This window comes from Macrotis lagotis, chromosome X (genome assembly GCF_037893015.1).
Source record: "Macrotis lagotis isolate mMagLag1 chromosome X, bilby.v1.9.chrom.fasta, whole genome shotgun sequence".
Classification (NCBI taxonomy): Eukaryota; Metazoa; Chordata; class Mammalia; order Peramelemorphia; family Peramelidae; genus Macrotis; species Macrotis lagotis.
In genome coordinates, this window is record NC_133666.1 from 286445348 (window position 1) to 286459577 (window position 14230).

The 14230-nt window shown below is 37.6% G+C and overlaps 1 protein-coding gene across 3 annotated transcripts in view; it reads left to right on the top strand.

Annotated features, from left to right (window-relative positions):
- Window positions 1–8560: 8560 nt before the first annotated feature.
- The window catches only part of NUP155 (nucleoporin 155), a 51502-nt gene continuing 45832 nt past the window's right edge, over window positions 8561–14230 (top strand). The window contains exons 1-4 of one of the 3 annotated variants that reach the window (XM_074207578.1): window positions 8561–8864; window positions 8964–9194; window positions 11918–12055; window positions 13713–13809. In XM_074207578.1, the coding sequence (XP_074063679.1) occupies window positions 9032–9194; window positions 11918–12055; window positions 13713–13809 (398 nt within the window). In that variant the 5' untranslated portion in view covers window positions 8561–8864; window positions 8964–9031. Of the gene's footprint in view, window positions 9195–11917; window positions 12056–13712; window positions 13810–14230 lie in introns of all 3 variants that reach the window. The other 2 variants (XM_074207580.1, XM_074207579.1) reach the window with 2 other exon arrangements.

Genomic DNA, 14230 nt, shown 5'->3' on the forward strand with positions numbered 1-14230 from the left:
ATGACCAGAAAGGACAATGATCAATGTTGGAGGGAATGTAGGAAATCTGGGACACTGATACAATTGTTGGTGGAGTTGTGAACAGATCCAACTTTTCTGGAGAGCAATTTGGAATTATGTCCAAAGGGCAATAAAAATGTGCATATCCTTTGATCCAGCAATACTACTACTGGGTCTATACCCTGAAGAGATCATGGAAAAGGTAAAAATCCCACATAAAAATATTCATAGCAGCTCTTTTTGTAGTGGCAAAGAATTGGAAATTGAGGGGATACCCATCAATTGGGGAATGGCTGAACAAGTTATAGCATATATGATACATGTATGTTATAGAGTATTTTCATTTTATAGGAATCTATGAATGATTGGACTTCAGAGAAGCATGGAGAAAGATTTACATGAACTAATGCTGAGCAAAGGAAGCAGAAACGAGAATATTGTACACATTAACAACAGTATTGTCAAGTATGATGGATGCAGCTCCTCTAAGCAGTTCAGAGATCAAGGAAAATTCTGCAAGACAATGCCATCCACATCCAGAAGAAAAAAAACAAAAATCACAGAATCTGAATGTATACTATATTCACTTTTTCTTTCTTTTCCTTTAGACCTAATTCCTCTTATACAAAATATCTAATATATAAATATGTGAAACAGAAATATACATGTATAACTTTTACCAGACATTTTGCTTCCAAAGTGGGGGGGGGGGGGAAGGGGAGAGAGGGTGGTAGAAAAATGTATAACTTGTAAGTTTGCAAATGGCAATTGTTGAAAAACTACCAAGAATAAAATATCCATAAAAAAAAAACACTTAAAGTTTATTTACCCCATCTCATGAGATAGGGGGAGGGAGTGTGTCAGTGTTAATGTAAGAAATATAATCAATGCAGAGAGAACAGATTAATAACTATAAAACATATTTCTCTGTTCAATATTTCCCTTCAAAAGTAATATTTTTAGTGTCATATTTCTAGTATGTGGTAGACATAGGTATTCTGACTCAATGGCCTGCTCTTTTTTTATTTTGGAGAGTTTTTGCAAGGCAATGGGGTTAAGTGATTTGCCTAAGGTCACACAGCTAGATAATTATGAAGTGTCTGAGGTCAAATTTGAATTCAGTTCCTCCTGACTACAGGATCAGTGCTCAATCCACTGCAACCCCTAGCTACCCCCCTGCTCTTTTTCCACTCTGTAATACACTGTATGTGAAAATGTGAAAATAAATAATTTATTTTATAAAAGACTCTTAAGCCTTTGTGAGAAAGCATTATGTATAATGTTTTATGTATAATATATAAGCATTATTACATCTATTTTGCAGGTGAGGAAAACAAGACTCCAAGAGGTGAATTAACTTACTATAAGTCACATAATTGGTAGGACTCAATTAGAACAAGGATTAATTACTCCAAATGCCCTTCCCATTATGTCATGTTAATATTTGGATTATTTATGATAATGCTAGGAATAAGATTTTGAATTATTTACATTTCACTTTAAAAGGAGATTTTTCTTAATTCATTCATTCAGTACACATTTGTTAAGTGTTATATAATAAGTTCTATGTTGGGAAATAAAAGTAATACAAAGAAAAAAGATATGATACAAATTCACTCTAGAATCTTTGCAAAGAAAACTCCAAAATGAGACCATGAAGAGTTGGACCCAACTAAAACAAGTGAACAACAAATTATATAAATTTAAAAATGAAAAGTACATTAGAGGAGTTAAGAATACCAAGAAGTCATATGAGAAAGATCAGTTTCTCCTGGGCCTGAAAATCATTATTAAACTTGAATTTCACAATAAGTATGTGAAAATATTTAGGAAAATCTGCACAGAGTGGGTCTGAGTTGTTATGGGTTATAAATAGACTTGATGGCATCCTTTCTGAAGAACTAAAATAACCAAGCTAACACTATTTTTGAGGGCTACCTTTGGCTAAAATTGTGAAATATGGGGAAATTTATCATAATCCTCTACTTCCAAATCTTTTTGCTTAATCCATTCTAAGAGAGAACACAGTTCAGAAGAAGACACAGTCAAGCAAAGTTGGTACTACATTTTAACAATTTTATTAAACATCTATGAGGAACAAAATATCATCCATAGACAATAGGAAAAATAGTTGATGAAGTGAAAATAATTTTAAAAGTTTTCACAAATCGATATATATATAGCATATCACATCTTTATAAGTATGCAAATGACTAAAAAATGAGATTCCATTATGTTTGTTGGCTTCAAAAGCATTTGATTGAACAGAGCAAAATGTTGCTTTAAAAGTTTCCTTCAAACAAGAGGTCTCTCATATATATGTTAAAATTATACAATATTTACACCCTGGCAGCATGGGCATGGGAGTGATGATCAACCTTGATAGACTTGCTTATTCCATCAGTGCAACAATCAGGGACAATTCTAGGGTATCTGTGATGGAGAATACCATCTGTATCCAGAAAAAGGATAGTGGAATTTAAACAAAGACCAAAGACTATTACCTTTAGTTTAGAAAAAAAACCTCATCTTATTATGTAATTTTGCTATCTCTTATACTTTTATCTTCCTTAAGATACAATTTCTCATCACATTCAACTTAGGTCAATGTATACCTTGGAAACAATGTAAAGACTAACAGACTGCCTTCTGTGGGGGGTGGGGGGAGGGAAGCAAGATTAGGGGGAAAATAATAAAACTCAAAGTAAATAAAATATTTTTAAAAAATTATACAATATTCCTCAAAAGAAACAACAAAAATAATGTTTGATGATGTCATGGTTATTAATATCAAGTAAGACATGAGAGGGAAATATACTCATGAAAGGTATTTCCTATTGTCAGAAAATATCTAGAGCAAAGTCCAAATCAATTGTGGTATGCTATGATGAAATCTTCCAAAGGCTCCTGTTTTATATCAAAGCCCTAAAATATTGCAGAAATCCTAAATGTAGTTTATAAGGCTTCAAAAAAGTTTAACCTGACTCTATACTCAGGAAAAAGTCAGGGATTTATGTAGACTATAATAAGCAAATGAATCAATAACTTTACAGATAGTCCATCATTACATTTAATTTTCAACAATATTTCAATTGAACAGTAGGGCACAGAATTAAAAGGGAAGAAGAGAGCAAACTAAATTACTTTCATAAAAGTACACAATATTACATAATAACTAAAAGTATTCATAAGGTCTAAGAGGGAAGGATATTCAAGGAAAACATAATGGAAGAGATGACATTTGAGATGAATTTAAAAGTATGTTTTCCAACTCACTAGGTGAAGTAGGAATGGGTATTTCAAGAATGGGCATAACAAGATTCCCCTTAAGTTTTCCTGAGGATTCTGGCTCTGGTAATTTTCGCCACTGGATCAGTATGCAGTGGGTTGTTTGTTTTTTTTTCAATCACATACAAATCCCAACCATGACAACACAACAAAAGCTATTATTTATGTAGTGCCTTTAGCAATTCTACAATGCCCTTTATATACTGCCCTTACATATATTATCTCATTTGATTCTCACAACAATCCTGAGAGATGGGATCAATTTACAGAGGAAGCAGGCAATCTGCCCAGTGATACACAACTAGTAAATATTTGGGGCAAGATTTCAAATCAGATCTTCCTAACTCCTTCCAAAGCTAGAACTCTAGTTGTTGTACCACCTAGCTGCCTCAGACTCCAATTTCAAGGCATATAATTAAGACACAAAAGACAGAACTGGTACCTGCACTCATAAGAACTGATGAGAGAGATCATCAAGTCAGTATAAAGGGAAGAGAACCTAGAAAAATACATTGGGTGCCATGATATAGAATATCCAGCAAAGTATCTAAGGGGAGAGAACAAGGACAGAACATTATTACCAGAATATCCTGAAGGAAAGGAAGTCAATTAGGTCAAATACTGCATAAAGGTCAAGAAGAATGCAGGATGAGAAAAAGTCATCACATTTGGTAATAAGAAATCATAAGTAACTTTGAAGAGTTTCAATTGACCAGCAGGTAAATTGTGAAAAGTGAATCACAGCTTTATCTAGTATTATTATTGATATACTGATAAAAACAAGAGAAAGATCTTCTACACATATTATAATAACGCCATACAGAAATTTAACCTGTATAAACAATTGCAATAAAAGGAAAACCAAAAGAGTCTTAAAAGCATCTTCATTAGCAAACATGACTTACTTATCAAGCAGAGAGATATGATAACCAAGGATAACAGAAATTTAGATTATAAATTCTCTTAAAAAATCCTACAAAGTAGGATAATAGAACTTTATGAGCAGTATCAGTTCATAAAATAGAGGAGTAAGGCAGTGTAAAACTAATTTAAAGACATATTGCCAACAGATGCAATCAAGTAAAGTCATTCCAAGGATGTTTAAAGATCAAAATGGAAGGGCAACAAAAAGAAGAAAAATTGAAAAAAGTCTGCTAAAAAATTTTCTAACAAAATATTCCCCCCATCAATTACAGTGAAGTCACCACATTCATATTCTTGATAGCACAGATTGATTTATAGAGGAAATAAAAATGATAGAAGAAAGAGAAGACAAGAAAAACAACTCAAATACAAAATGTACCCACAGGACATCTACATTGGAAGTGATAGAATTGTCACAATTGAGGAACTAAAGCAGAGTCCCATCAGAGGACAGAATAATAGAACAAAATCATAGTCATTATTAATACGAAAAAGAGTAACCAAGGGACAAACAACTGCTACTAACTTATATATACTTCCTAGTTATATAAAAAAAATTTTATGTAAATAATATACATTCACACTGAAGGCATCTTCTAAGATTGTATTATTAGACTGTAAGTTTCACAAATGATAACCCTTGATAAAACATGGGACAACTATATAGCACAATAGATAAAATGCCAGAACCAGAGTCAGAAAGACTTATTTTCCTGGTCTCATCTGTAAAATGAACAGGAGAATAAAATGGCAAACCTAACTAATATCTTTGTCAACAAAACACAAAGAGTCAGAAGTGATTGAACATTTCTTCTCAATTAATAAACATGTATTGAATGCACTAGATACTCTGCTAAGAACTGTGGATACAAAAAGAAGCAAAAGATAGTTCTTCCTCTCAGAGTTCACAATTCTTCCACTACCTTCACTACATTATCATCCTTTCACCTAAAGCTTTCCTACATTTCTCAGCCAACCCCCTAAAAAGTTATTGATACTCACTTCTACTTCTTTAACTCCTCACCCGTTTGTAAAATGACTTCTAATTTCATCATTCAACTTAAACTGCTCTTTCCAAACTTATTAATAATTTCTTCATCGCCAAAACTGACTATCTTTTCTTAGTTCTCACTCTGCTTGATCTATCTGTTGCCCTAAATACTACTGATCACCCTTTTCTTCTGTGTCAACTCTGCTTTCTGGAGAATAGTTCCTTCCAGTTCACTTTCCACAGTCATTATCAAGGTGAACAACACTTGTGACAAGAGACCCAATTTCCTCTCCACAATAAACACCAATAGCCAACTGCTACCAACAGGCAGGTGAGCCCTGAAACCTAGTTATACCAGTACCTAACCCTAAATCACTTGTCCTGCTTCCAGTTCAGTTTCCGCAGTCATCTTCCAGAGAAGTAATCCCTGGAAAGATTTGCCTTTATAATTGTAACTGAAGGTTTTGCAAACCCACATCTCCTCAGCAGCCAGTTACTGTAAACCTGGAAAAGGAAGTGTTCATTATGAGTCATTTGCTCTCTCAAGTGGTTGGCAGCAGTCACAGATATGATTTTACTAATGGATATGACATTAAAGATGATCTGTCACCATCTGCCTTGCTCTTGCATCCTAAAGATCAAAAGACTTTCCCATTAATATTGCAGTTGAAACTTCCTATATGTATTTTGGGCTCCATCTGAATGTAAGCTTCCATTTGAGAACAGATGTCCTTGGTTTTCTATTTGTATGCCCCACATTTTGCTTAATAAATGATTTTTCATTCATTCATTATTTGTGATGTACTCTTGCAGTTCTTTTCCACGTCTGATGGCTCCTCACTCTCCTTTCCTGTTTCAGCTTCCATATGACATCTCTTAATTAAGAGTATGTCACAAGGTTCTATATTGAGTCCCTTTTTCTTCCTTCTCTGTTCTTTTTTCTCATGATCTTACCAGTACCTATGAGTTTGTAAATGACTCAAGTCTATATATCTAGCCCCAGTCTTTTTTTTTTTTTAGCTTTTTGCAAGGCAAACAGGGTTAAGAGGCTTGCCCAAGGCCACACAGCTAGGTAATCATTAAGTGTCTGAGACCGGATTTGAACCCAGCGACTCCTGACTCCAGGGCCGGTGTTTTATCCACTGTGCCACCTAGCCACCCCACCCCAGTCTTTTTCAAATAAATAAATAAAATTATAGAAAAAGGTAGATATGCTTGACCTCTGGAGAATACTGAATAGCACTAGAAAGGAATATACTGATTTTCTGCTGTGAATGACAAAAACTGACTATTTATAAGGTATAAAACTTCACAAATGCAGACCTAGAAATATTAAATGCATTGTTTACAATAATTCCCTACATATATTCAATAAAGGATGTTTGAAGAAAAGATTAAAAGTTAGAACTAGGGGACAGCTAGGTGGCAATGGATAAAGCACCGGCCCTGGAGTCAGGAGTCCCTGGGTTCAAATCCGGTCTCAGACACTTAATGATTACCTAGCTGTGTGGCCTTGGGCAAGCCACTTAACCCCGTTTGCCTTGTGGAGAAAAAAAAAAAATCTAAAAAAAAGTTACAACTACATAACTTTTATTTTTACAAGGCAATGGGGTTAGGTGACTTGCTCAGGGTCACAAAGTTAAGCAAGTATTCAGTGTCTAGGCTGGATTTGAATTCAGTCACCAATTCGAATTGGTCTGTCCACTGTGTCACCTAGCTGTCCCCATAACTTAAATTTTTTTCTTGCCAAGCACTCTTTATTGTAACCCTCACCTGGAGCCAGGGAGGCCAATGATGAGCTCCCACAGACTCTTTAAATGTTCATACCAACACATTCCAAACACAAATTAAGAAATATAAACAGAACAAAAAGTACATATGTGTATATGTGTGTATGTATGTATATGTGTGAGTATATATATATATACACATACATATATGCACAAATATATACATATATATATATATATGTATATGTATATGATTTCCCCCATTCAAATGCTTTTGAATTTTCCAAAGGAGTGCAGTACTGGGAAGCAGCTGCTACCAGTTTCTCACTGGGGAAAGGGCAGGACAAAGAGTTGGGTGGTTGCTTGATTACTGGTTTGTAAAACGTTTTTGTTGGGTCTTGTGTGTAAGGGTTGGTTTCCCTCTCTTTGTTTTCCTCTCCCTATCCCCAAGTGTGATAGTAGACCAAAGTAACAGGGTGGCAGCAGCAGCCCTTTGGGGCTAAGCCAGCCTGAAGCCCTTTGCGCTTCGGGATGGCCAAAAGCAATATATGGCACAGATTCCTTGCTCTCACAGGCAGAAGGTCCAGCTGATTGAAACAAGTGTGAGTTGGCTTCCAGTCTGTGAACATAACTTACTCTTTTTTTTTCCAAGGCAAACGGGGTTAAGTGGCTTGCCCAAGGCCTCACAGCTAGGTAATGATTAAGTGTCTGAGACAGAATTTGAACCCAGGGACTCCTGACTCCAGGGCCTGTGCCTTATCCACTGTGCCACCTAGACGCCCCCATAACTTACTCTTAAAGTGAGTGGGTCAAAGAACAATGGATTGCAGGAAAATGAACCAATTAGCATGTTTCATATATAAAACTCTTTACCACCTGGCTTTAGTTTACCTTCCTATGATTATCTCGTATTATTTTCCTTCTTGACACTGAACATGACATTCCATCTTCCACCTCCATTCCTTTTAACTTCCTATTTCCCTCAAAGCTCAAATCATATGTCTCCCACAGGAAAATCTATTTTGATTCTTCAACACTTGGTTCCCCATCTTACTCTATTTTTGTAAAATAGTTTTCTCATCCAATGAATAAAGCTCCCCAATAATACTGTAAGCTTCGTGAGGTCACCGATCGTTCCATTTTGGTCTTTATAGCCACCAGCTATTGCAGAGCCAAGCACGGAAGGTTCCGGAATAGTCCTAGTTTCCCCACAGACAAACATCTGGAGAGCAGGGTCTGTTCTTTTCAGCTGTGTGCCGATGTCCTCAGCCCCAAGCAAGACTGTCTCCCTAGGCCTTGGCGACTCCATAGTTCTGGTCGACTTCAGGCGGCAATGAGGCACTCTGAAGCAAGTATCTATTACCGCAAAATTGTAATTCATGGGAAATATTGATAGTTTATCTTTTTTGTTTGCGTAAATTCTTGCCCGTGCTACTTTGTTACAAATCTCAAAGTGCGCGAGCGCTCCACCAACATCTGCAACAAGCCCGGGCGCCGGGTGCTGGCCTGGGCCGGGTCCCCAGGCCCGCGGGTCTGCGGGGCGCGGCGCGGCGCGGCCCCTCCCTCGCGCTCGGCCCGCACCACCGAGGAGCCGCGTTCCCGGGCGCCGGGGGAGGAGCCCCCCGCGCGGGGCGGCCCTGGCACGGGCCCGGGCGTTCCGGCGCCCCTAGCGGCCGGGGGACCAGCGCGCCCGCCGCAGGGCCCGGACTCTGCCTCCCGCCGCGGGGCTCCGAGCCCCGGCCCTTCCCCTTCCCCCTCCCCCTCCGCCTGCCCGTTCCTCTCCCCGTCTCCCGGGGCTCCAGCCCCTTCTCCCTCACCCCCCCCGCCTCAGCCAGGGCCCCTTTCGTCTCCCCCCCACCCCCACCCCCACCCCCACCCCCACCCTCACCCCAACAACGGAAGTCCAAAGCAGCGGGACCATGGCACCGGAAGTACGTCACTGCCGGGCGCCGCGGCGCGCTTTTGCCGGGCGCTCCCGGGCCGCACACCTCTTCTGGCTCTGCCTCTCTCTTTTCTCTTCTTCATTTCAGATCTTCCGCCGCTTTCTGCCACCGAGGGCGTGACGGCGGCCACGCAGGTTGAGGATCGGTCGCTGACGATGCCGTCCTCGCTCGTGAGCCCGGCGGCCGCGGCGGTAACTCCTGCGGCCGTGGCGGCCCTGCAGGAGGCTTTGGAGAACGCGGGGCGGCTCATCGACCGCCAAGTGCAGGACGACCGCCTCTATCCCGACCTGTCGGAGCTGCTCATGGTGCCGGCCCCAAGTGAGACCCGCTTGCTCCCGCGCCCCGGCTGAGCCCGGGATGTAGAGTCATTGCAGCTTTTGTTATGCCAGGCCCGCAGAGCCTAGCCCTCAAGGGGCTTCCTTCTGGAGGAAACTCAGGAGGGAGGGAGGCAGGCGGAAACCTGATAAGAGGGGGGCGGCTAGTGGATAAAGCACCGGCCCTGGAGTCAGGAGTACCTGGGTTCTAATCTGGTCTCACACACTTAACAATTACCTAGCTGTGTGGCCTTGGGCAAGCCACTTAACCCCATTGCCTTGAAAAAAACCTAAAAAAAAAAAAGAAACCTGATAAGAAAGCTGAAGTCTCCAGGGGGCAAGCAAGGAAGGCCACACGGAGGAAGGCGGTGTCTGATGAGCTGTGAAGGGGGGGGGAGAGAAAGATTGAGAAAGAATAGCCCACCTTGTTGCTGCACAGATCGGGATGGCATATCCAGTTTGGGAGTAGTCTTGTCTGCTGATTTTACAGTTTATCTATTGGAGGGAAGATTTATGAATTGGGTCAGGTTGCCCTAGCTGGCCCCTTAAGTCTTCAGTTCTAACGTTCTGTTAAATAGCTTCATTTAAATTCTACAAGCTAGTCTTTATATCCTTGTCAGAATTAAGTCTAGGCATTATTCAGCAAGCATTTATAAGTACCTACTAAACTGTGCTGGACAGGAATGAAAGTTTCTGAACTAGACTTGTAATGTGTACAGAGAAAAATAAAAAAATTCAAAGTAATCTGAGGAGGGAAAGACCATTCTGAGCAGTTAGTTTGGGGAAGGTTTCAAAGAGCTTATGGGAACCGAGCATTAAAGGATGGAAGCATTCTGAGGTGGAAAAGCAGAGGGAATGTGTCCCAGGCATGATTGATAGCTTTTGGGAGTTCACAGAGGGAAGAAATGGCAAGTCCAATTTGACTAAAACAAGTGTGTGTAATAGAAAATACTGGGAAATAAGATTGTTAAAGTACACTAGGCCTAGATTGTGGAAGCATTTACATTCTTGACTAAGGAATTTGTGTTTTATCCCAGACTGCTGAAAGTTAACAGGGAAGTGCCATGATCAGACCTATGCTTTTGAGATTATATTGGCAGTATTATGAAGAATAGATTAGTGCTGTAGAGAAAACTGAATGGGGGTGGTGGGGAAAGACTAATTGGGAACCTTGGGTGATTGAGGTATTGAGGACTTGATGATCTAGGCAAGAATTCAGAATAGTATTTATCTGTTTGTGTGTCCGATTGGTCAGCATCAACATTTACAAGGGGACAGTACAATGCTTCTCTATTATTCTGATCCTTTCCCCCTCACGTCTGTAATCCACTATGTAAAGCCAGATAGCAGAGTAGTTTGAGATCTTTACTTCTCAATTCTGGTGTATTATTCCCGTCATTTCCCTTTTGGGGAGTTTTAAACCTACATGTGGAGACTTGAAGAGTGGGAAAATAGATTGACAATTAATACTGTTCCCACAAAGAATTGCCTCCTGTAAAGATTCCCCTCTTCTATTATTTTTGGTTCCAAACTATAAACAGCTGTTATCCAACATTTGACAAGTGGCTTGTATGAGTATTATCATTAACCTAATGGATAAACATTTTGGAGAGGTACCTATCTTAGTTTTAATGTTTCATTTTTTTAAAGTTTTTATTATGAATTGGACAAATATGAACATTTCAAAATAAAAATGAACAAAAAAGGATTGTATAAGCATTTATATAGTACTTTTGAAATTATATGTTAAATTTAATGTATTTTCAACACTGCTCTATTTCTTTGTCCTCTTAAGAAAAGCCTTCTATTTTCTTCTGTGTAGATATGTAATTGACACTTTTCTTATTTTTTGACATTACCCTCCACTCTCTTGATTCTCCATCTTTCCTATCAAAAAAGAAAACAAAACAAAACAGAAAACTCCCTGTATCCAGTAAGTACAGTTAAGGAAAACAAATTGCTTCATTGACCATAACCAAAAAAATATATGTCTCAGCCTACACTCTCAGTCTACACTCACCTCTCAATCCTTTGGAATCTTTTTCTGGCGTATTTTTAGGGGTTTTAATCTTTAAAGGTTGTTATTTACATGTAGTTACTGTTCTCTTGGTTCTGCTTACTTCACTCTGCATCTTTTTATACACATGTACCTGGCTTTCTCTGAAACCATTACTTTCATCATTTCTTATAGTACAATAGTATTCTATTATAAATATTTTGTATTTATAAATTTTCTCCCTCTGTCTTCTGTCTCTTTGCTTATGTTTATGTACCTATTGAGTTACCTTTATTGCAAAAGAATGGCATGTTCCATGAGAAGAAAAAAGTTAATCAAAGAGAATACAAAGTTTTATCCTTATAATGCTTTATTTGGTAATTTTAAAGCATCCAAAACCACATGCTTTTTTCCATTGAAGTGTTTGTCATGTAGTTGGGGAGATAATAAAAATATACCATAAATAACTAGAAAACTATACTTCAGAAATGTTATAGAAGATAAATAGAAGGAAGTAGTCTATTTTTTTTTCAGGAAGGCTTCAGATATTTTTATTTTCCTGATTTTAGATCCAGATTAGATTTAGATTTAAATTTGCTTAAGGGCTTCAGGAGAATAACCAAGCTCACTAACCCTACTGATCAATTGCTAAGCCACTAGAAACCATCATTTACAAAAAAAATTTTAATGCCCCCAAATAATCTTTGAATAAATGGTTCTCTTTTTTGCAGATAGTCCCACAGTTTCAGGCATGTCAGACATGGATTACCCTCTACAAGGACCTGGTTTGCTCTCAGTACCTAATCTTCCAGAAATCAGTTCAATTCGACGAGTTCCTCTCCCCCCTGAGCTTGTTGAACAGTTTGGCCGTATCCTATATTGTGTGTGTGTGTGTGTCTGTGTCTGTGTGTGTCTGTGTCTCTATACGTTATTTTATTTTTTGGTTTAGTTTTTGTCATTAAAAATATGTTATTATGTTCAAAAGTCAGCGTTGTGTACCATGTGCATAAGATATATTCCTGAAAAACTTTGTAGATTGTATAATTTAAAATGTATTTTTGACAGGAAACTATTTAAAGAAATCTCTAATAAATCATTTTGCAATACAAACATTTTGCCCCTAGTTAAGTTGATTTGTAAGTTAGTATGCTCCTGTTCAAGTAGTCCTCACAGTTATTCATGGATTCATCTCTTAAAAAATGACTGTAACTATTCTTCTTGCTACAGGAAATCGTGGGATGCCAGGAGCAGGGTTTCTGGAAGATAATTGTATCTTAGTAGAATGATAAAAAACATGTTTGGAGCATTTCCTAAATTTTAATTTTTGAGAGTAGGGTGTACTTCATTATTTTTTCTGTAATATATGTACATTTACCATTTGACTTACTTTTTTTTAAGACTATTATATATTTTAATGAATTATGGCCTTTGATAAAGGGATCAAGGAAATTATACAAAAAACTAAGAACTGGTTGATTAAAAACGAAAAGGAATTTATTTTTGAAATATTTGCAGTGGCAAATAGGTAATGGAAAGGAATGCAAATGGAATAAGAACAGAACATAAATAGAAAAACTAGCAAAAGATTTGTTTTATTCCTAGAATTTCCACTCTGTTCTTCTGAAGTACTTAAAAAATATTTTATTATTTTTTGTCTCACACTCTAGCCCATCTCATTTTTAATTTACATTTAACACAATTATAGTACTTTAAATTTTTTATCAGAATTGTTCTATGGCTCTCATTTTTATATTTTCTAGTCTTATTAGTTTATATAAATTGCAAAGAACAATTTTTTTATTGTGTTCATACATGCAAAGACTTAAATCTCTTATTTAGCATCTTTATTATTTTATAGAGAAGGAACCCGAGGCTCAGAGATTGAATAGTTTTAACCTGTGGTCATACAACTAGTAACATAGTTTGGACTTATGATTCTTACTTACTATAAATTAAGTCCTCTTTCACATGTGTCTGTGAAATTGACACCTGTTTATGACTTCCAAGTACCATACATAGTTGTATCCCAGTTAGTGTGAACACCAAATCCCCTTGCAGGTCTTTGAATTTTTCAGTCATAATTGTTTCAAATGTGGTAATTAGTTACAGCCTAATGGAAATATGTACCTACAAATTCAAGCTAATTCAAGGGGAATTCATTATTTGCATTAATCAGAACCTACTTGTATATAATTTTTGTTCCCTTTTTTCATGAACAATTTTTCTTATTTTAAGCTTTGATGTTAAAATTCTGTACATTTTTAATTGAAATTGTGGCTAAGGTAGCTAAAATTAAATATCACAAATAGACATGCAATATATTGCTCATCCTAAAGTATTCCTAAGAATTTTTCTGCCTTAAAAATTATGTTTTAATTGAAGATAAAATCTACTAATACTTCATAGGTTATTTACTCTGTATGGGACATGAAGAAATTTTAAGTTATTTAAACAACTTTTTAAGCTTTTGGAAACAGGTTTCAAATAAGATCAAAACATTTATGCCTTACATCTATAATGCTTCAGATATGCAGTGTAACTGTATGATGGGTGTATTCCCTGAAATTGGGAGGGCATGGCTAACTATTGACAGTGACATATTTATGTGGAACTATGAAGATGGGTATGTATGTTTTTAATACATAAGAAAAGAAAGATTCCTCTGACTTTGAAACTAGGACTCTTAACACCCAAAATGTACTTCTGATTTTAATTAGAGTATTCTACTATACTTCCTTTTTTTTTTATTTTGCAAGGCAAATGGGGCAAGTGGCTTGCCCAAGGCCACACAGCTAGGTCGTTATTAAGTGTCTGGAGCCGGATTTGAACTCAGGTACTCCTGACTCCAGGGCCGGTGCTCTATCCACTGCGCTACCTAGCCACCCCTGTCCTACACTTCTAATAATCTATGTAAGAAGTTAAAAAACTCCTTTTCAAAAACTTAACAGGGACAGCTAAGTGGTGCAGTGGATAGAGCACTGGCCCCCATAGTCAGGAGGACCAACCTTAAACACTTAATAATTATCTAGCTGTGTGACCTTCAG